Source organism: Anopheles coustani, chromosome 3 (assembly GCF_943734705.1).
Source record: "Anopheles coustani chromosome 3, idAnoCousDA_361_x.2, whole genome shotgun sequence".
Classification (NCBI taxonomy): Eukaryota; Metazoa; Arthropoda; class Insecta; order Diptera; family Culicidae; genus Anopheles; species Anopheles coustani.
In genome coordinates, this window is record NC_071288.1 from 76,281,721 (window position 1) to 76,303,777 (window position 22,057).

Consider the following 22,057-nt stretch of genomic DNA (forward strand, 5'->3'; position numbering starts at 1 on the left):
TATTAAAAGCAAATCAATGGCTTGAATGATGGACACTTCACCACCAAACAAGAATGCCTAACACATTTTCTTAAAGTGGAACATGAAAATCATGTCGAGTACATTTCGCCTGCGGAAAATTTCGCCCCATCTGTTCGCAGCTTTTCGCCGCAATTAAAATGAAAAAAAAAGGTTCTTGGAATTTGTTGGTGCACGAGAGCGGCGGGGGTGAAACGGTGTGATCTCTCGCACTCTGTGGAAGGGATGGCATGACGGCAAAAAAAACAGGGAAGAAGATGAAGTGACGAAAAGTGCATCATTTAGCGCACCGATGGCAACTATGTGATCCCGACGCGTAAGGAAAGCGGCCGTGGAACTGTGTTTGCAAAACTCTCCTAAACTCGCGTTCTTTTGCACAGCCGGCAGCTGGTGGCATAGTGGATGAGAAAAAAAGAGTTTGTGCGCTTGTGCTGTACTTGAAAAGTAAATAGTGTGAACCGCGTTTCCGTGCAATCATCAAAAGGTGGAAAAGGCGAACGAGACGGCAAATAGGCATCCGTGATCTCGGTTGTGGACGTCCGTCGTTGAGGTGCACAGCGGCTTGGGGTTGTAGGGTGCGCGTGCCATGCGTACGGGTGTGTGTGTGTGCGTGTGTCGCGGACGGGAAGAAAAGCAGCAACAGCAGCAGCAGCAGCAGCAGTACTTCTGGCGAGCTGTCATTTGCGCTGCTCCCATGTAGCGAAATCGGGCAAACTTTTTTTCAGCTCCCATCCCGACCAGGAATTTTTCCCATTAAAAGTGTGTTGATTTCGTTGATTGAACCGTTTGGTTCCACCTCGTTCGTAGGACTGCGGTTGCTTCGTTTACGATTCGATTTCGGCAAGCGGAAGTGGTGTGGTGTGTGCTTTTTAAATGTAAAATAAGTTCAAACGCAGTTCGTGCCGACACAGTAGTGTTCCGTTCCGCATCCCAATTCCCCCTGTGTGGCGGCGTGTGTGTGTTTATGTGTGCATGTGTGTGTGTGTGTTAGGTGCGCGAGCGTTGCGATGCCTTCCTTGCAATAATAGTATTATTACTACGGGGCGCGGATCAAGATGGAAGATTGTTTGTGCAATTGATGAAGAAAGCGATGCGGTCGTCGCCGTCTTCGTCGCGGATCCCTCCCTTCGTGTGTCTCAATTAACTCTGTTGTGTGCTTGTGTTTGTGTGTGTCCCCTGTGTGCATGTGTGCGTATATGTTTGACAGCATAAAAGTGCATCGAAAAAGTGGCTGCATCGTGCTGAAGGGGCAGGCGAAGGAGCAGCAGCAGTGTCATCACCATCATTCGCATCATTATCATCATCATCGTCGTCGTCGCCGTCTCTCTACGGTTTGTAGTGATTGGCGGCTGCGAAACAAGACATCATCGACAACTGTGTGCCGTTTGATGCCCGCGGAGTTGCGAAGGGCAAGCAGCCAGCCAGAAAAGAAGTGGAATTAGGGAAGCAAAAAACAATCTCGCACCATCACCACCACATCGCCGTCGCCATCATCGTTTTGGTGAGGAAGAGGAAAAGCAATAAGAGGGTGTTGTGTATCTTCGCCGTCGCGTTACAGTGCTTTTTAAATCGGTGGATTAAAGTGTCCGCGCATATGGCAGCAGGCTTGGTTGTACACACAGTGTCGTCTCACTAAAAGCGATGGCATAATGCATCCCGAGGAGGTGAAATCGAAGGCATTCGTACTGGATCGAACGCAGGTGCAGGCGGACGTGAGCGGGGGTTTCGTCGGGACGGGGCAAGTAGTGCCAGTAGTACCGCAGTACCTCAATCACCAGCAGCAGCAACTGTTCCAGCAACAGCAGCAGCAGCAGGTCTTTCAGGAGCAGCAACATCTATTGCCCCAGCAGCAGCAACAGCAGGCGGCGCACTATCACCAGCAGCAACAACACTACCACCATCACCAACAGCAACAGCAGCAACAGCAACAACAGCAGCAGCAACAACAACAGCAGTACCAACAACAGCATTTTGGGCGACAGACAGCGACCTCCTGCATGCAGGATAAGTACAGCGGCAGCACGCTCCGAAGCCAGCTACCGCTGGAATGGGGCGACAATTTGTCCACGGACCGGGGTGTCGGAGTGGGATCAACCATTGGGGCCCACCATCTACACCAACAGCAGCAGCAGCAATCCGACGTAGTGGTTGGACCGAATGCGTTTCTGCACGGGGCGAGTCTTCCGTACGGGAATGAAACCACCGCGCAAAGCCACCAACGTCGGATGGTGCCGCCGGCGTCCACCGTGAATCAGTATTCTGGGCGCACCAGTGAACCGCTGCCGGGTGCCGGCCAAGGAGGCGCATACTTCCACACCGACCAGCTTAACGCCGGTGCAATGGGACACTTCGGTGTGGGAGTAGAGACGGGTGCCGGCGGTGGCTATTCCCCCGGCGTTGTCACCGGCGGTATGGTGCGATCCGTCGGGCTCGGGGCGAGTCCGAACGCCACCTCTCCACCCGTTGGCGTACCGGGAATGGCGGGTGGCGGTGGAACGGGCACCGGTGGAGGTTATGGGCATGCGACGTCCACACCGACCCACGTGACCTCGTACATGCAGCAGGGTGGTTCGCCGGGAGCTCTGCAGCGTATGAGTGCCGAGCTAAACGCGTCCCCGATGCAGCAGATGCAGGTGCCGGACCAGCACCGGCTCGTGGCGCCCATGGTGCACACGGAGTTTCCCACCGGCTCAACGAGACCATCGTTCCCACCGGCCGTCACACTGCCCTCGGCGAGCCCGTGTGCACTGGCCGATGCCGGCGGTTCGATGGTTTCGATGGCAAAACCATCGGACATGACGCTGGCCAACGAGCATCAGCTAAAGCAGGCGCAAATGTCGGTCATTACCCAGCAATCGTCGGTGGTAACCACTGCTTCCGGTTCCATGTACGGTATGCACGGGGTGGGACCGATGGAAGCCCCACTGGAATCGGAATTTACCTTCCCATCGGTCGATACAAACCCCAACGATGCTGTCCAGCAGCAGACGCATCAATCGCAGCAATCCACTATGTCGTTGCCTTTGGTTGGAAACAACGGCACGAACACAACAACTACCAACTCTGGAATGGTCGGACCAACGGGACGGGGAGACTCTACATCCGACCGCGTCACACGTTCCAGCACTCGTAATGTGTGCGCCGACGATCCCAATGAAGACGCCGACGCACTGGTAGAAGTGATCCCGATGGATCCGCTCGCCACGACGTCCGACGACAAAACGAACAACGACAACGTCAAGGGCCTGCTGTTGCGCTCCTCCGCTGGCGGCTCCGCGAGGGGAAGGGACGATCCATCGGAGAGGAAACAGCGGCCAGTAAAGCATGTACGGTTCGTCGACGACGATAACTCGCTCGATGATATGCCGCGCGCACGTGGTAACGTTTCACCGCATCCGCTCGGCATGGCACAAGCAGGACGCGGCGGGGTAAGGGGAGGAAACGGCCCGCAAGAAACAGAGGAGGACGACGACGATATGGATGGGCTGGCGTTAATGGAACACATACCCCCGGTGCAAAGTATGCTGGTGGAAATGGAGGACGGCGAGGAGGAGGATGAGGACGACGAAGCGGACGATGACGACGACGAAGACAACGAGGACGACGATGACGACGAGGAGATGGAGGACGACGATGACTACGGCGGTAGACGACGGCGACGCACCGGAGCTACCCGGGGACGAGGTGGTGGGGGTGTCGGGCGTCGCAACACCCGCTCGAAGCATGACGATTCGATCGAGCTGGAACTAGAACCGCTTGTTCCGGTGGTGGTGGAGTTGGGCGAAGGGCTCGGTGACCATTCGGGCGGGGGCGCCGGTAGTGCGAACGATGGTGACAGTCAGTTGGCACCGGTGGCGCAGGTTTGCCGCGTCTGTCTGTGCGAAGAGAAAGACCCGGACGGGGTGACGGAGCGCAAGATGGAATCGCTCTACTGCACGGTCGTGCCGGAGTATCAGTCGCGCAGTCTCTACTCGATACTGGTGGCCGTCTGCCATCCGCTGCACCTAGGCAGCAATGCTGGCATGCCCGACCGCATCTGCCTCGACTGCAAGGGCAAGCTGCTGGCTGCGTACGAGCTGTACGATACGTGCCTGCGGAACGACGAGCTGCTGCGCCGAAAGTATCACACGAAGCTCCTGATGGCTTCAAATGCGGCCGGCGACGGCCGACGCATCAAGAAGGAGCGCTTCGATCATCACGGGGCCGATAACGGCGAAGGAGATGATGCCGATTACGATCCGGACGGTGCGATTCGAAGCTACAAAGGTGACAAAAACTCATTTCGCGTCGGTTTACTTTTTCTGGAAGTGCTGAGGATTCGAATTTTGATATCATTTACTTAATCGGATTGAAACTGTTGCTTTGTAAAACATTTTGAATCGGTAGTATTTGTTTTTATTGGCATTCATTTTATCCGATGGAAAACCACAGCATGCATTTGTTCTAATCTATGCCATCGAGTTAAATTTTGTCAATCAAAAATAATATTCCCATTAGTCGGAAGGGAATCAACATTTTTACCTTGTGTCACTGTGCTTATGTAAGATACATCAGTCCGATGTTGTTTCAAGAGAGAGTAAGAGTAAGTTGCAACAGAAAAAAAATTGTAAAAAATTTAAACTTAACAAGTTTACGATAGATTCACACCTTTGTATACCCAATATGTGTGGTCAATCCGAAAGCACCATGCCTTTCCCGACGTAGTCTCTCCCAAAATCCCATAGGAAAAGTAAACAACACATCGAAAAAGAGGAAAAAAATGGAAGGCCGGCTCCAGAATTTGAAGATTTCTAAAACGACGCTAGTGATCCGTCGATAGCCTGCTCGGATAGTTACTGAATATAGTTTCTGAAAATAAGTCAGTGATCGATGAATTATTTATGCTGAGTAATTTTTGATTATCATTTCAGGATCTGCACGCGGTCTCGGGATGAATGATCCCGATGATGCCTATCTCTATGCCCGCCAGTACCCGCTGCATATGGCCAGCATGATGAAGAAGCCCGGCGCTGGCATGGCTGCGTTACGGGCACGCTACCAGCAGGCAAACGCCGGTGCAAACAAATGGAGCAAATACCAGCGAAACCCGGTTCCCGCTTCGAGTCCGATGCGCATACAGCACGTCACGAATGGTCCCGATGCGCTGCGCCACATGGGCGCTGGCGATGGTAGTTTAGCAGCCAAGCGGGCGGGCCTGGCGTACGAATACAATTCGTTCCATCGCCTGCTGCCGAACGGCCAGCACCAGTGCACGAAGTGTTTGCGCGAGTTTAAGTACCACAGCTACTACAAGAATCACTACATCAGCCAGCACGATCCGACGAAGCCGTACAAGTGTCGCAAGTGTCACTACACGTTCCGCCACGAACGCTGGCTGATCTCGCACATGCGCACGCACGTTGGACCGCTCGCAATGCTCGATCTGAGTGGCGGCGGTGGGTCCGCGCTCGGGCAGCAGGATCTACTGGACAGCTCGGCAGGCTCTGGCGACATGATGGGTGGTGGGCAGGGTCGGGGAAGCGCTGGTGGCAACGAGCTACTCCAGTGCGTGCCCTGCGATCAGACGTTCCTGACGTACACGCTCTACAAGCGCCATATGCTGATGCACTCGAGCAAACAGCGCTGTCCGATCTGCGAGATGCGCTTCCACGATCAGGCGAGTTTGATGGAGCACCTGCGCAACCACAAGGCCGAAAAGCAGGCGCGCACCAGAAGCGGAGGCGACAAAGAGGGCGCGGGTGGCAGTGAGCAGCAGCGCGCGTACGTGTGCACCGTTTGCTCCGCTTCGTTCGCCAGAGAAAGCCAACTCACCGGGCACATGCAGGAGCAGCATCCGAAGGCATTGCTGGCGATGTACTCGGAGCAGCTGTTCAAGTGCCGCGTGTGTTTGGTGGAATTCGACGACCGATCCACGCTCGAGACGCACTTTGCCTCGCACGATGAAGCGCAAAGAACGGAGGCGATAGCGGCGGGGGCCGCAGAACGTTCCAAACACGACGGTGACGGTGAGGAGCAGAAAAAGAACGACGACGACGAAGAGACCGATGCGTTGAAGTCGGATATTAAAAAGGAAGAGGACAGTAGTTCCGATGAGCAGAAGGTGGCGGGTGATGGGGATGTGTCAAAGGTGAAGAGCGAAACAGCACCGGATATGGTGCCGGATGGATTTGCGGCGGTGCACAAATGTAAACTTTGCCAGGTGCGGTTTGCAAAGAGAAGCGCTCTGGATGCACACATTGAGACGCACGTGGCGACGATGAAACGCACAACGGGCAAGCGTTCGTACAACGAGACCGCCGATGGTGAGGGGTCGCTGGCGGGTCAGGAGGACGACAGTGAGGACGATGAGGAGGATGACGACGAGACGTCGGCATCTTCAAGCCGACGAGCTAAGCGTCCAAAGCAGGACGGTGACGAGGAGGACGGTGCCGGTGGGGCCGGTGGCGACGACGATGACGAAGAGGACCTGATCGATCCGGACGAAGTGTCCTTCCATCCGGACACGGGCGAGCAGATGTTCACGTGCCGCATGTGCGGTAAGGTCATCAGCACGGTGACGCAGTTCCGGCGGCATAAGCGTGTCCACTCGGCCAAGGGCCGGCCGTACGAGTGTCACATCTGCTTCTATCGATTCGCGATGAAGTACAGCTACACGGCGCACATGCTGCGGCACGAGCTCGGCTGCGACCCGACCCAGCCGACCACCTATCGCTGCTCGAAGTGCGCCGAGACGTTCACCAGGCGCAAGCTGCTCAATCAGCACATCGCGACCAAGCACGGCCGCTGGTCGCTGGGCGCATCCTCCATTGCGGAGCTGCTCGGCAATCACGCACCATCGGCCGCGGCGGATACCTCGCTCGATTCACCGGCCAGCGGTAGCGGTAGTGGCGGCCGGGGCAGCCACACTTGTCCGGTCTGCTCGGAAACGTTTACGCGCGAAAGCGTCCTTAATGGGCACATGAAGACGCACAACCTGGAGGCGGCGCAGATGCTACACTCGGAAGTGTGCTACCTGTGCCGGGTGTGCAGCAGCGAGTTCGAGTCACGCGCCCTGTACGAGGCGCACGCCGCCGAGATGCATCCGGGCACGAAAACCGACATGATGGTGGAGTCGGGCGATGGCGAGCAGGAGTCGGAGTCTGGTGCCAACCAAACCACCGGTACGGAAGGAGGGCAGCAGCGGCAGCCGGAGGAGGAGGAGGGCGAATCGAATGCTGACGGAGAATTGCGCAACGATCCGTCGAAAGAGGACGACGAGTCGATGCCTGGAGCTGGTGGTGGCAGCAACAGTGGCTTCACGCTCATCTACAAGTGCAAACTCTGTTCCGGACGCTTCCTGAAGAAAAAGTCGCTCGACTGGCACCTGCAGACACATCGGTCGATCGCGAAGCAGGGCGACGGTGTGGCCATTCTGCCCGACATCGGCCCCGACGTAGACACCGAGCAGATTAAGCTGTTCAAGTGTACCGTTTGCGGTCAGGTATGGTATTTTTCTGCCAACTAAATTGAAGCTTTTCGGTTGTCATGTGCTCAATTGCTTAGCCATAGTAATTTGAAACCCTGTTTTTGAGAGTTATAACGTTGTCTTACTTTCAAACTTTTTCCTAGTTTAAAAGATTTGGTTGTGTGCAATCCAGAATAAGCGCAATAACCTATATTTTTCATTACTTTGTTGCTAATTTACTTACTAAAAAATTTGAATGCACCGAAAAGGTTATTGTGTAAAGTATAAGAAAAAAACATCCAGGGATTACTAGATGCAATGATGTCGATCTGAAAGAGTAAGCGGTTGGCCACGGTCATTTTATTTTGCATCGGGTATTGAAACATAGAGGATATAGGAATGAAACATTTGCACGGTAATTTTTAATAGGCCAAGCTTAATGGCAATTAGCAGGCTTTCTTCTAAGTTAAAAAATTAGTAAAGCTGTGAAAAACTGAACTATACAGTCCCGGTTGACAAAAATTCAAATTTTTTGCAGCTGTCATGTAGTTACAGCAAGTTTTTCCATGGCAGATTGCTCGGACTCTTGCGGAACTACATGATACAAAAATTTAAATTTCTGTCAACCGGGGTTACATCAGATTAGAGCCATCGTTAAGTTCGGTACCGAATTGATAACCTCGATTTGGTATCTTTAAACATTGTGAGATTAAAGAAGGGTTCATTTTAAATCCTTTATTCTACCTGTAGAGCAAAATGCAATTGCAAAATTTTGTGTCAGCCGCCCCGAGCTGATACGAAAATTATGCTGAAAGTGATATGAAAATAGGGCATTGTAGAGGGTTTGACTGCTCGATTGTCTGAAAAGCGGTTTCCGGTTCGTTCCATGGTGTGCTGCGATCTATCTTTTTACCAATCTTGCATAAGGGTTTCTTTCATTGATAAGAAGTTATCTTTGCTTTAAAAGGAATGTTTTCATCAACTTTTATACGTTCTTCTGATTGGCGCAACGCCACGGCTGCCCTTTAAGGGCTTACTATACTTGTTCCCTTTGTGTACGTGGTCAATGCTCTCGTGCTGGGGAGGGTTCGATTTTGTCGTATTAATTGCTCCGGAGTTGTTCGGTCTGTCTGTAGGTTCAAACGAGCGTTCATACAAGTTGCTATGTTTGCGGTAGAGATGGGAAAGATGATTCTTTAAAAAGATCAGGTGCGGTGCAGTTCGCTCAGTGAGATGAACTGAACGCGTGCGGTGATTCTTCCGCACGTCCCAAGAGCGATTTTTCGTCGAATGGGTTATAGATTAAACGGCAAATATTGGCCTGGTCATTATAACACCGTGAAAAATTGGATATTTTGTAAGATATCACATACATTCAGAATATTTTTTACATAAATATTCGATATTAGAATATTTATTCATGATATTTCTGGATGTGATTTTAACAACCATAATTAATATCGTTGCCCGCCTAAAACAGTAATTCATTCAAAATTATAGCGGTTGATACAATAACCGCTTTTTTTGCTATCGTTTATGTACGAACGAAAGAAAGAATGGTGTAAAGATTTGCCCCACACTTACATAGTAGGAAAGTTGATCAACCATACGAAGAATCATAACCGCACCTCTGGCGTGCGATTGAGCAGGGCTAGCCAGCTCGTTGATCAATGAATAAACCAATACCACACCGCCGGTTGGTGGAGTGTTGTCGTACACATTCATGATCAACCGTAGAACGAATCAATATCGCACCGCTGGCGTGCGGCTATAGCCTGCACGGTAGGTGACCGCACGAGGAATCAATACCGCACGTCTGACGTGCGATTGAGCAGGGCTAGGGAGCACGGAGAACGATCGTCGTGCGTAGAACCAATACCACACCGCCAGCGGGTAGCGTATTGTCTTATCCATTCTTGATCAACCGTAGAACGAATCAATATCGCACCGCTGGCGTGCGGCTATAGCCGGCACGGTAGGTGACCGCACGAGGAATCAATACCGCACGTCTGGCGTGCGGTTGAGCAGGGCTAGGGAGCACGGAGAACGATCGTCGTGCGTAGAACCAATACCACACCGCCAGCGGGTAGCGTATTGTCTTATCCATTCTTGATCAACCGTAGAACGAATCAATATCGCACCGCTGGCGTGCGGCTATAGCCGGCACGGTAGGTGACCGCACGAGGAATCAATACCGCACGTCTGGCGTGCGGTTGAGCAGGGCTTGGGAGCACGGTGAACGATCGTACGTAGAACCTATACCACACCGCCAGCGGGTGACGTATTGTCTTACACATTCATGATCAACCGTAGAACGAATCAATATCGCACCGCTGGCGTACGGCTATAGACGGTAAGGAACCACCCCGGTGGCAAAATGATCCTGCTTTCTCGTTCTGTCGGTATCAATTGTCAATTGGGCAGAACGAGAAAGCATGCTGATTTTGCCACTAGGGCATCGTCACACAGCTGGCGAGTCGTGATTTTTCCTATGTATGCATAGTCGGGACCATCGGCGTGCGGGAGAATCATTTTGGTTGATTTGAATGTGCGGTACTCGTTCGCTCAGTAGAAAGATCAGAGTGAATCATACAGTTCTGATTCAATTTGCCCATGCCTAGTTTGCGGGATTCAATCTTATTAGAATTGTTCTACATCTTTTTCCAGATGTTCGACAATCAGATTATCTTCCAGGAGCATGTGCGTACTCATCAGCTCGGCCGCGCACCGCGACTCTCGACTGGCTACGGTTCCGGTGTCGCCGCTACTACTCCCACCCCAACTCGTCGCAAACGTTCATCCTGGCCAGGTCCCATCATCCAGTGTCATTTGTGCAAGAAGACGTTCACCTACCGCAGCCAGCTGCACCAGCACACGGTGCTGCATCATCAACCGGACAAACCGTACGAGTGCAAAATCTGCCACTACAGCTTCGTGCACGAGCTGAATCTGAAGCGACACGAGTTGCTGCACTTAAAAGAAGCGGTAGCCGCGCATCCTACCGATGCGGCTGACGATAATTCGCATCTGTTACAGCCGCTGGTGCTGATGGGCGGGCCGGATGAAGCCAACGGTGGTGCGAAGGATGGCAATGATACAGCCGACGGCGGCCAACCATCGTCCGGACAGGCGGAAGGTGATGGCGACTGGTCGCAGCGAAAAATCAAGTGCGTTATCTGCTCGGCCCGGTTTAGCCGCCAGAGCGAGCTGGTGGTGCACCTGCAGACACACATAGAGCGTATCAATGAGGCGCGGAATCGGCGCGCCCCGTCCCTGGCGCAGGCGACCGACATCGGTATCTCACCGAACGATCGGCAGTGCAAGCTGTGTCACAAGGTGTTCAAGTTCAGCTGCCAGTTGAAACAGCATCACGTACTACACCATGCCCGGGAGAAGCCGTTCGAATGCCGCACGTGCCATTATCGGTTCGAGTTCAAGGGCCACCTAGTGCGGCACCGAGCGAACCTGCACCCGAACGAGCCGAAGGACGCGTACGGCGACGGAGACGCCGCCGGCACGAGCTCCAATCGAGCTACCGGAAATCTGCGCCGTTCGGCTTCGTTGCTTGACGACGGAGGTGCGAGTGGCGGCGTGCCAAAGTACGGCGGAATGGTCACGGACGATGTGATTATCGCACCGACCACCTCGGTGTCGCGCTCGGAAGCGGGCGGGTCCGGGGGCGTTGCGACGCACCAGTGTCCGATGTGCTCACTGAAGTTTATCAAGGCACGCTCGCTAGCGATGCACATGCGGATACATCTTGGTGGGCGCAAGCTGCGCCGCGTTATCCCGGCAACGGCAGACGGATCAGACGCCGGCGGGCCAGAAGGTATGTCTCCACTCCAGGGAGGTGGTATCATGGGGGGAGGTGGCGGCGGCGGTGGAATGCCTGGCTCGTCGGGGTCACCGTCGGGCGAGAAGCAGCGAGAAGCGCTGGTGTGTCGCATTTGCGCGGGCACGTTCTCTACGGCACATGAGCTGAAGACGCACATGATGACCCACATCGGCGGGGAAGCGATGGACCTGGAGGTACCGTTCGGCATCAGTGCGTTCAATATGTTGCACGAGAATATGTTCAACGATTCGATGGGCGGTGGTGGAGGACACGGCGAGGGGTCGTCCGCCGGCGGTGGCACCGAGGATCATAGCGCCGAAGGTGGTAGTAACAGCAGGGCCGAAGGTGGCAGCTCCGATGGGGAGTATCCGCAGCATGACGCAGACGATGGAAGCGGAGGTGATCCGCTGTTCGATGGTTCCAACTTGGAACTCGTGTTGGATGACAATATCTACGATAAGGATTTCAGCATGCGTTACCAACAACAGCAGCAGCAACAACAGCAGCGAAGACGAGCGGCGTCCGCTAAGAGTCATAACAACGGTGGCGCCGGCGCTGATGATGACGATGAACGGGAACCGGACGGTGATGACGACGATGACGAAAACGATGATGATGTGACGGATGCCAACGACGTCGATGGTGGTGCAGAAGAGGACGATGATGATGACGAGGAGGAAGAGGAAGACGAGACAACCGCCAGCTTCCGGCGGAATATGAACCTCCTTCCAACCCACTCTCGTTCGCGCTACGGTGCTGCAGGTGGAGCCGGTGGGATGATGATGGCGGGTGGTATGCGTCAACAGCAGCTACAGTTACAACAGCAGGCCGCTGCATCTGGCTCTTCCCCGGCCGTCAAGGGCAAGATAGTGTGCGAGCTGTGCAAGAAGGAGTTCCTGTATCCTTGCAATCTCAATCAGCATAAGACGCTGCATCATTCGAAGGACAAGCCGCACGAGTGTCGCATCTGTTACTATCGTTTCGAGTACAGTGGCCACCTGCAGCGTCACATCCGGCAGCAGCACGAGGCTATCGCCGACGAGCTGCTGGAGCCAACTGAACCGCAATCATTCGACTGCAATTTTTGCGGCGAATCGTTCGAGGCAAAACGTGAGTATTTCTTCTCTTGTTTATCCCTTAGTTGACAGGTAGTTTATAGTTTTAAACGAAATTAAGTTACTACATGAGTATGAACGAAGGAACAATAGTGAATTCCAAATTCAACCACAATGCAGTTGAATGTTACCGTTTTGTTTGAGCGTACCAATATTATACCTTGTGGAGGAAGTGTTTTTCGATATTATATTCACTTGTGGGGTTTTTGTTTTCCTCTCTTATTGCCAGCACTTCTTACGGCACACGTTCAGTCTAACCACCGGGGCGAGAAGCCGTTCCAATGTGACAAGTGTCCAGCGACGTTTACCTATAAAAAATCATACGAAACCCATCGAGAGGAGCATCACTTGAGTAAGTAGTACATTCGTTTCGGTATTCGGAACTTTGATGACAATAATTTTATTTTTCTTTTCAATAGAATCAAACAATGGTGCTTTCAAGTGTAGTTTCTGCAAGAAAACGTAAGTTGTTTCGTCTAGCATTACATTGTAAAATTGGATTGTTTGTTTTCAACTTCAACTTAACTGGTTCATTTTTCAATTTTCATCGACCTTTCAGTTTCAACAGCGCACAAAAAGTAGACAACCATGTTTGCATCCAATAGTATCATTGGAAATCGAAACACCACGACTACAACTAAGAATATAAAGAAAGGAAGCAATGCTAAGAGTGTTATAGCCTCGGAGGAGCCGAGGTAAAGATGAGGTGTGTTGTGTGACCAGGAGCAGCGTGTAGTGAAGTAATGCTAAATAACGGTAACGTAAGCCACAAACAACTAAATCACACCCGTAGTATCCATATACATATATCGTAACCTTAATGCATGGTTATATATAGATATAACCTTAATGCAGCTATATCGTATCTTTTTACATACTCAAGAAAGGGAGAAAAAAATCGTACATATAGACAAAGGTGTAAGTTTAGCCCTAGTAGAAAGAGAAAGTATTGTTTAAGTGCAAAGTTTGAGCAGCAGTATATAATAGGAGAGAGCCAGCAGAACAGTAGGAATAAACTAACAAACATACAGTAATAACATTTGCAGGAATATAAATCGCCTATGTACACGTATATAGTGGTGAAGCGGGGTCTAGCAAGAGGAGAGGCATATGCCGCGTAAAAAAAAACAACTAGTATTTAAGTCAGAAGCAAATCAAAATCATAAAAAGAGTAACACACAGAAAAACAAATACAGCCACACTCAGTAACAGTAGGAACGAAAACAACAAGCAGCGATGCCGCAGATGATAAGTAAGATGCATGAAAAGAGAAGAACAAACAAACAAACAAACAAAAACGAGTAACAACAGTAAGTAAACTAACAAAAGCAAGTAGTAGTTCAAATTGTTTAAGTATAAACTTACTTATAGTGTAAAGACAAAAATTGTGGAACTACAGAGAAAATGGACGGAAAGCGATTAGTAAGCCGAACAGTAATCAAAGTACATCACCGATAGAATAGTATGGGGGAAGATAAAACAACAACAAAAAGATTTGAGGAAATAACTAGCGCATAAGTTGTAACAGAGCACTTAATAGAGACATCAGGAATCTTCGTGAGTCGTTAATATTGCACCACCACCACCACCGTTTCCTGTTGGAAGTTGCATTTTGTTTCTATTTCCTCATTTACATGCACATATGACTGCTTTTATACCGCTCTTCCTCTTCCTGGGAAAGCGAATAGAGAAGCAAAGCTGTCGTCATGCTTTTGAACAGTATCCTGCAACTAAACTTCTGTTTTGCGAAGCTATGATAATTAAGGACTGATTTACCTTCTGATCATCTCATTTGGCATCTTGTTTGTTTAAGCTTGCATAGTCGAAAAGGTAGAATTTGTACTGTCGAGGAACTGTATTTTATAAACTATCAGTTTAGCTTAGTCTATAATTATTTTAACATTATCAGCACCGAATCTTGGACTCATGTATCAAGATTGTATGATTCATGCTGATCTTTTTATTTGAAACGGTATGTTTTCTGGTATTGTATAATTTTATGGAAAAAATGCCCCTTTAACAATGAGATTGTTTGTCTATTTGCTTTATATTATGACGATTCGTCGGTTTGCAATAAGAATAATCCATTTTTGATCATCCTGCATTCTTGCAAAGGCGGACCGGATTAATAACATCCATTAAATTCGTTTGTGACCAATGTTTGGAAATTGCCAGAAAAAGAAATGATGGTCACGAAAAAAAACAACAATTATTCATAACGATTATGTAGTATAGCGAGAAATGATGATGATATAGCCCAGTGGCAGTGGAAGACATGCTGCCTACGTATCGATATCCATTTTAGCTTTTCTGGCAAAGAAACAAAGCAAGAGTCTATCATCCACGGATCCCGCCCGGCTCTGATGTGTTGTAGGGCTATGCCAGGGTTTCCTTTCCTTGTCGTTTCAATCAATCAGCCACATCATCGAGGATTACGGACAACTTCATGAGCATCATTAATTTATTATTATATATTTATTATTGTAATTATTGTGACGTATTTAACCAAATCCTCTCCCCACTCAGTACTGGGCAAGGCATGAACACGTAGCTGAAATTAATCTAACACAAGTGTCACAGAAGTGTACTGAAAAGAAATGCATCGGAAATCCCAAATCATACAAAAGCAGTGAACAAATTATTATTCATCAGATAGACAAAATAGGAATGTAAAGCAAATGATAGAAGAAAGGGTTGAAGGATTGGAAAGTTGATTGAAATAAATATAAGATCTAGAGATTTATACTGATTTCGATTTTGTTGGGGGCGTTGATCATCGCATATTCCGATGAAAACATATGTATTGAAAGCGGGCGATATATTTGTTTATTTGCTGTTATGTTTTATGTTTGATATTCAATTTGACCGCCAGCAAACTTAAATACCTACTTATGCAAAAACTCCGCATGGGAAGGGACTATCAGCTCCTCAGAATCGTATCAAACCGTCAGTTCAAAAAAACCCAAGGTTGCACAAATGATTATGGGCATTTGTTTTGGTTTTGTGTACAGCATGCTGTGTAAGCATCTTGGGTATGTTTTCATTTGTTGCGTTTGACATTTGTTGGTCGAATACACTGTATGTATTCGCTCGTAGATCTTCGCTGAATCTAGTCACGGTGAAAATGTAAAAGCAAACGAAGGCAGCTACTTTAAATCGTTTTGTTTTTGCATTATCTCTTTGGCGCGCCAGCTTTAAAAATGGGAAAGGAAGTGGTCGGCAGTAGCCCGTCCGGGTTATGTTCCCCGTTTTGCCGCATCTGTGTAACGACCACCAACGTGAGCTACGACATTTATGAGGCGAAGCTAGACGACAGCGAGCTGATTAGCCTACACACAAAGCTGAACGGCCTCTTCCCGACCATTTTCAACGATGAGCAGGCGGCGAGCGAACAGGCAATAAACTGGCCCTCGAAAGTGTGTTCGGAGTGCATGCGCTCGGTTACAGAGGCCTACGGATTGCATGAGTTGTGTTTGAAAAGCACCGACCGGCTGAAGAAGCTGTTGTGTGAGGATAGCACTGCTGCACAAACCGAAATGGATGTCGTTAAGGTGGAGCAGATCTATCTTTCCGTAAAAACGGAGTTTCGAGAAAGCGATTGTGAACAGGAACAATCAACAATGTCTCCAGAATGCCGCAAGCGGACTTTCGGTAATCGCCAGGCTTTATCCCCTAACCGAAGGAATACTAAATCAACGAAAAATAGTTTTGCCAATGAAAAAGGGCAAAAGAAGCAAACGTTGAGAAAAAGGGGTAGACCGGCCAGGCGCAATGTTTCGCCCGACATAAACATTACGGAAGGAAGCCCTGCTGGATCAGCTATATGCAAAGATTACCAATCGGAAGCTGAGGGCAGTTCCGTGACAGATACTCTTGAGACAGCACCCACTAAGAAACAGCGTGGTGCAATCCGACAGCCGAAAGAACCTAAAACGTGTTCACCTAAGCCAACAAAAATTTGCGCAGAAAACGAATCAGACAAGGCCGGTGAACCGGAGAGTAAAATAGACCTGTACCGCTGTCAGCTTTGCGATGGGCCGACATACACGTCTCCAACGGACCTGACGGAACATTTGAAAGAGACGCACCCGGACCAGATCCGTTCGTGTGAGCTGTGTCCCAAGGTGTTCATGAACGAGTCGACGTTCCAGCACCACCAGTATTGTCACGCAACGATGCGATCCCACTTCTGCACCTTCTGCGACAAGGGTTTCCAGACGGCCGATCTATTGAAGAGTCACATACGTATGCATACGCACCGTGGCGAATATCTGTGTTCGCTTTGTGGCAAAGAGTTCAATAATAAAAGTAATCTGCGGCAGCACTTGAAGCGTCACACGGGGGATAAACCATGGGCATGTAGCCAGTGTCCGGGCAGGTTCACCACAAAGGGTATGAGTGATTGCACGAAACAATTCAAAATCTAGAAAAAAGGCATCCCAGTATGATATAATTTGTTATATTACAGGTGGATTAACATCGCATCAACATACACACACGAAAGTAAAGGCGTTTAGTTGCGACACGTGCGGATCTCAGTTCAACAAACATTACTCGCTGATTAAACACCAGTTGATCCACACAGGTATTTAAATGTGCACCATTAGTTGGATGCTTATTAGACACTGTTTTCTTTCATACGTACTTTGCTTTTTAGGAACTCGTCCTTACAGCTGCGAGGTTTGCGCGATGAGGTACGGTAGCTATGATTTATTCTCACCTGGAAAGCAACGTTTAGCCATATTGAATCTTTTCTTGCGTACATTTTAAGGTTCACATCTTCATACCACGTTAAGCGTCACATGCGCACGCACACTGGAGAAAAACCCTACAAATGCACGTACTGTGAGCGTAGTTTCGCGCAGAGCAATGACATGGTAAAACATATGCGTATGCACGTTGGCGACAACCCGTACCAGTGCGATCGTTGCGATGCGTCCTTTCGGTTGTTGGCGGATTTGAGAAACCACTACCAGGAGCACTATCAACCGGGGGAGAAGGCGCCGGAAGCTTCCTCTGCGGATGATGAAGCAGGAATACGTTTTACCAGCACCGACATACTAAAGCTGCGATATCGCAAAGAAATGGCCCAGAGCAATCTGGACTGTAACGATGGGAATGCACCGGTAGTTGTCGGAAAGTAACGATGGAAGTTGCACAGTATCTAAGCCATTCCGGGATGATTAGTAGTTGCGCCACACCTTGCGTAAGTGCTTGTCTTTCTTACTTTTAGGCTTAACTTACCATCCTCGGTCATGCCTACCTATGAAGGAACTACAATACTTTCCCCTTCGGGTGTGTGGATAGTCCGTCATATCCTACACGGTGCCTAAGGGATGCCTCATCTATAATGAGCCAGTTTTCTATCTGGCATAACCGCACGACTGTATCGGGCCGTATTTGTCTTTCTTTAAATTTTAATTATAAGTTCATCTGTATGACTCTCAAATGTAACAGTGCAGCTATTTTTTTAAAATTATAAAATAAATATGTCAATGATACCAACTGGTGAAAAAGAGAATAAAATGAATCTACAATTTATTGATATAATTCAGCCGTAATTGATAAAAGCGAATAATAAATAATAACATGTATAATGTTACATGTTTGTTCAACTCTAGAATTCTACTTTATAAGAGTAATTAAACCCGGGCTTGCATAAACCGCGTGAGTGTTTTCGAAAGCGAATATTTTATTATAAAAACGGTAAAAGTCAATCAATCTCTCGCAATTGTCGAAAAACCTTATGTTGCGGAACATGGAAATGCTAGACCAACGATGAATCTGGAATGTTATTCACGGTGCTTATATTTTCATATCTTAGATAGTTGCACCTTGATCACTTTGTTGTGATTTTTGACGCGGTCGGAGTGTATCGTAAACAAGTGTATTTTGTTTTGGCCAAACGATGGATCGGAACAGCCTTTCAGGAACGCTTGTATCGAGTTTTTGTCGCATTTGTACAACAAACAACAATGTAGATTGGTCCATTTACGAAACATTGAATGAAGATGAAGCCACGACGAACCTGCATATGATGCTGGTTAAGCTCTACCCAACAGTGTTCAATGAGTCGCAGGTACTCTGTGATGAAGCCTTGAAATGGCCCATGAAAATATGCAAGGAATGTAAGGCTAAAGTGATAGAATCGTACAGGTTCTATGAGCGCTGTACAAAGAGCGCACGTAGCTTGAGAACGATTGCTTTGAAAGAAGAATCTACCACTGACACCGTGCATGAGGAGAAGGATGATCATCCCGCAGTGATCAAAACAGAATTCATTGAATGTGAGGAACCTATTCTGTACAAAGTAGAATGTGGCTCAAAGGAGCACAGTTCAGCTTACAGAAAATGTTACGGGAGTTCACCTACACATGATGTTTTCAGCGACACTGAGGATAGTTTGCCTGCATCTTCTAGCAGCTCTTCTGCCCACAAAATGAAGCCAAAAGAATATATTAAAACCAACCGTGATTTGAGAGGTAAATAGTCTTGATAAGAAAGATGATGAAAAACACAATTTGTTACATCATGCCTTAAAACATGTTCTATCTCGTCCAATAAGAAGAAACGATTTACATTTTTATACTTGTAGCAATTTCTAGAAAAACTCATTCTGGATGTTCGTCTGCAGATGCACGTAAGCGGAAAACTCTATCAAACACGGACCGAGCGAAAATAATATTTGCATTCAAAAAAGGCGTTCCTGGGACTGAAATTTCCAAATCATTGCAAATTAATACAAGTACCGTTTCCAGTGTCATTAGTAAATATCGAAAGACTGGAATAATTCATGGAAACAAGCGAGGAGGGTCTAAGGGAAAAAAGTTGAGTGAAATTCACGTTTCTCGTATAAGAGCTTTGCGCGAGGAAAACAGTTCTATATCACTTAAAAAAATAAGTCAAAAGGTAGAAGAGGAATTCGGTATCGTAGTGTCTCACACGACAATTGCGAAACAGTTTGAGAAGGTGATTAAGAAAGCACCTAAGGCTGATGAAGTTTTCAGTTCAGAGGAATTTATACAAACCTTTATTCCATAGATAATAAGCCAGTTAGTTTTGAAAAAGGGTCATCAAAGTGAAGACGAATGAAATTTGAAAACTAGAATGATCATTTATCCATGCAGTTTTATGCTTTAAGTGAAATTATCAAGTATTGTACTTGTAGATGGCCTAGGTATTGAAGAAAACTATGACCGTGGCACCAAATTACAGCGGACCATACCAAAAAACTGGTAAGGTCAAGTGACAGCGTACCATACCAAATGCAACCTAGCACTGCTTGGTTACAGCGCACCATACCAAAATCGGTTTTCGACACTTGGCCGTATCAGTTTTTTGGTATGGTACGCTGTAATGTAGTCCCATGGTGAGACGTTGATTTTCCGGGGCCGGATTATGCGTAAATGGAAAAAAAACTTGAAAGCCTCACAACTGTCTTGAACTTTTTGTACAAATGCATGATTTGTAAGAATTGCTGTGAGGGCAATGTTTCAATTCATTCTCAAAACGCATATGGGACATTCATATTTGTAGATTCTGAAGTTCTGATATATAAATCCTTCGACTAAATTCATTAGAATTCATCCATTCTTTCGAGATTGAGGAATTCCCAAATAATGATGAATCTCGAAGCATTCCTGAAAACAACTTAATAATCACTCGTCTACAATTGTATCCATTAAAACCAATAAAAGATGTGCAACAATCTATTGAGACCGATGTGAAATGTGAAATTGAATTTATTGGAACCTACATTTTATTGACGCTACATTTTAAAATTATTTTTCGTTGCATAAACCTTCGGAGTTTGTTGTATATATCAATCTTGGGCAATGTTAGACCAGCGGAGAAGCACGAATGTAGCTCAAGGTGTATATGTTTCCACATCTTAGATAGTTGCACCTTGATCACTTTGTTGTGATTTTGGACGCGGTCGGAGTGTATCGTAAACAAGTGTATTTTGTTTTGGCCAAACGATGGATCGGAACAGCCTTTCAGGAACGCTTGTATCAAGTTTTTGTCGCATTTGTACAACAAACAACGATGTAGATTGGTCCATTTACGAAACATTGAAAGAAGATGAAGCCACGACGAACCTGCATATGATGCTGGTTAAGCTCTACCCAACAGTGTTCAATGAGTCGCAGGTACTCTGTGATGAAGCCTTGAAATGGCCAATGAAAATATGCAAAGAATGTAAGGCTAAAGTGATAGAATCGTACAGTTTCTACGAGCTCTGCATAAAGAGTGCACGTAGCTTGAGAACGATAGCTTTGAATGAACAATCTACCACTGACACCCTACAAGAGGAGAAGGATGATCATTCCGCAGTGATCAAGACAGAGTTCATTGAATGTGAGGAAACTATTGTGCCGAAAGAAGAGTATGACTCAGAGGACCACAGTTCGGCCTACAATGGATTCAACGAGAGTTCGTCAAGAGATGATGTTTTCGGCGACACTGAGGACAGTCTACCGGCACAAACTAGTAGTTCTTCATCGGTCCACAAAATGCAACAACAAAAATGCATAAAAAACAAAGCTAATTCCAGAGGTAAAATAATGTTGATAAATAAGATTATAAAAAAGCTATTCATTTCAAATAGTTCAAACAAATAAGCCACCGCTTGCAATGAATCTCATTCTGGCTGTTCTTCTGCAGATCTCCAGAGGCGGAAAATTACATCAGACACCGATCGAGCGAAAATAATATTTGCATTCGAGAAAGGCGTTACTGCGACTGAAATTTCCAAATCCATGGAAATCAATTTAAGCACGATTTTCGGCGTCATTAGCAACTATCGAAAGACCGGCGACATTAAAGCAAAAAAGCGAGGAGGTACTAAGAGCAAAATGTTGAGTGAAGCACATATTTCCCGCATTCGAGCTTTGCGCAAGGAGAATAGTAGATTGCCACTCAAAAAAATACAGCAAAAGTTATTAGAAGAATTCGGCATTTTAGTATCTTCAACGACCATTTCGAGAGGGTTAGAGAAGGTGGTAAAAAAAGTAATACCTGCTGCTGATGTTTTCTCTTCAGAAGAATTCCTCAAAAAATTTAATTCATAGAAGATGAACTCTTGTCAAACCAGGTGTTCTTGTACAATGATCTTTAATTGCTGATAAAAACAGATATATTAATTTGAAGTCTTCTTCTTCTTCTTCTTCTTCTTTCGGTATATGAGTACATTTTGTTTCCTTACTCGTAATCAGAGGCGTACCGACTCTGTCGAAACTCCTATGAAGTCGTCCTTGAGGACCGGCTATAATAGCCATATGTCCACCCGCCGTCCACGGGAGGGATAATTCCTTCAGTTTGTCAGGACACAAAAACTTGTGGTCCGCATGATTCACTCAAACAGCATGAGATGTGCGCTAGCTAGGATTCGTCTGATTTGACCTCCAGCTCGGTGTCACCACGCGGTCGTGCCGTAAGATAACTTTACTTTCCGCTAACTATTTCAGGAGCTCCGTGCACTGCTTTTACCCTTATACCCTTATTAGACGAGGGCTTTTACTGTCATCTTTGCCCAGAATTTTACTGCCAAAATAGGCTTTTGACATAAAAATGCTGCCCGCTCGTGTAATAACACAAAATTCCACAAAGTGGGATTTCCAGTTAATTTATCATTTGCATGTTTGA

The 22,057-nt window shown here is 47.6% G+C and overlaps 4 protein-coding genes across 4 annotated transcripts; all 4 read left to right on the forward strand.

The window, feature by feature from the left end:
• Nucleotides 1–177: 177 nt before the first annotated feature.
• LOC131259516 (uncharacterized) lies at nt 178–15,149 on the forward strand. Its single transcript, XM_058261021.1, has 7 exons — nt 178–777; nt 1,358–4,284; nt 4,929–7,498; nt 10,130–12,407; nt 12,642–12,764; nt 12,832–12,874; nt 12,972–15,149. Exons 2-7 carry the CDS (start codon nt 1,668–1,670, stop codon nt 13,015–13,017), a joined length of 7,677 nt encoding a protein of 2,558 aa, XP_058117004.1. The 5' UTR covers nt 178–777; nt 1,358–1,667; the 3' UTR covers nt 13,018–15,149.
• A 360-nt stretch (nt 15,150–15,509) lies between these two features.
• Nucleotides 15,510–17,925, forward strand: LOC131259536 (zinc finger protein 79-like). Its single transcript, XM_058261045.1, has 4 exons — nt 15,510–16,804; nt 16,881–16,997; nt 17,070–17,106; nt 17,184–17,925. Exons 1-4 carry the CDS (start codon nt 15,613–15,615, stop codon nt 17,554–17,556), a joined length of 1,719 nt encoding a protein of 572 aa, XP_058117028.1. The 5' UTR covers nt 15,510–15,612; the 3' UTR covers nt 17,557–17,925.
• Nucleotides 17,926–18,329: 404 nt separating this feature from the next.
• On the forward strand, nt 18,330–20,129 carry LOC131259560 (uncharacterized). The gene is made up of 2 exons (XM_058261076.1): nt 18,330–18,894; nt 19,008–20,129. Exons 1-2 carry the CDS (start codon nt 18,447–18,449, stop codon nt 19,451–19,453), a joined length of 894 nt encoding a protein of 297 aa, XP_058117059.1. The 5' UTR covers nt 18,330–18,446; the 3' UTR covers nt 19,454–20,129.
• Nucleotides 20,130–20,347: 218 nt separating this feature from the next.
• LOC131259556 (uncharacterized) lies at nt 20,348–21,551 on the forward strand. Its single transcript, XM_058261070.1, has 2 exons — nt 20,348–20,968; nt 21,077–21,551. The coding sequence occupies exons 1-2, from the start codon at nt 20,392–20,394 to the stop codon at nt 21,481–21,483; spliced, it is 984 nt and encodes a 327-aa protein (XP_058117053.1). The 5' UTR covers nt 20,348–20,391; the 3' UTR covers nt 21,484–21,551.
• The last annotated feature ends 506 nt before the right edge of the window (nt 21,552–22,057 follow it).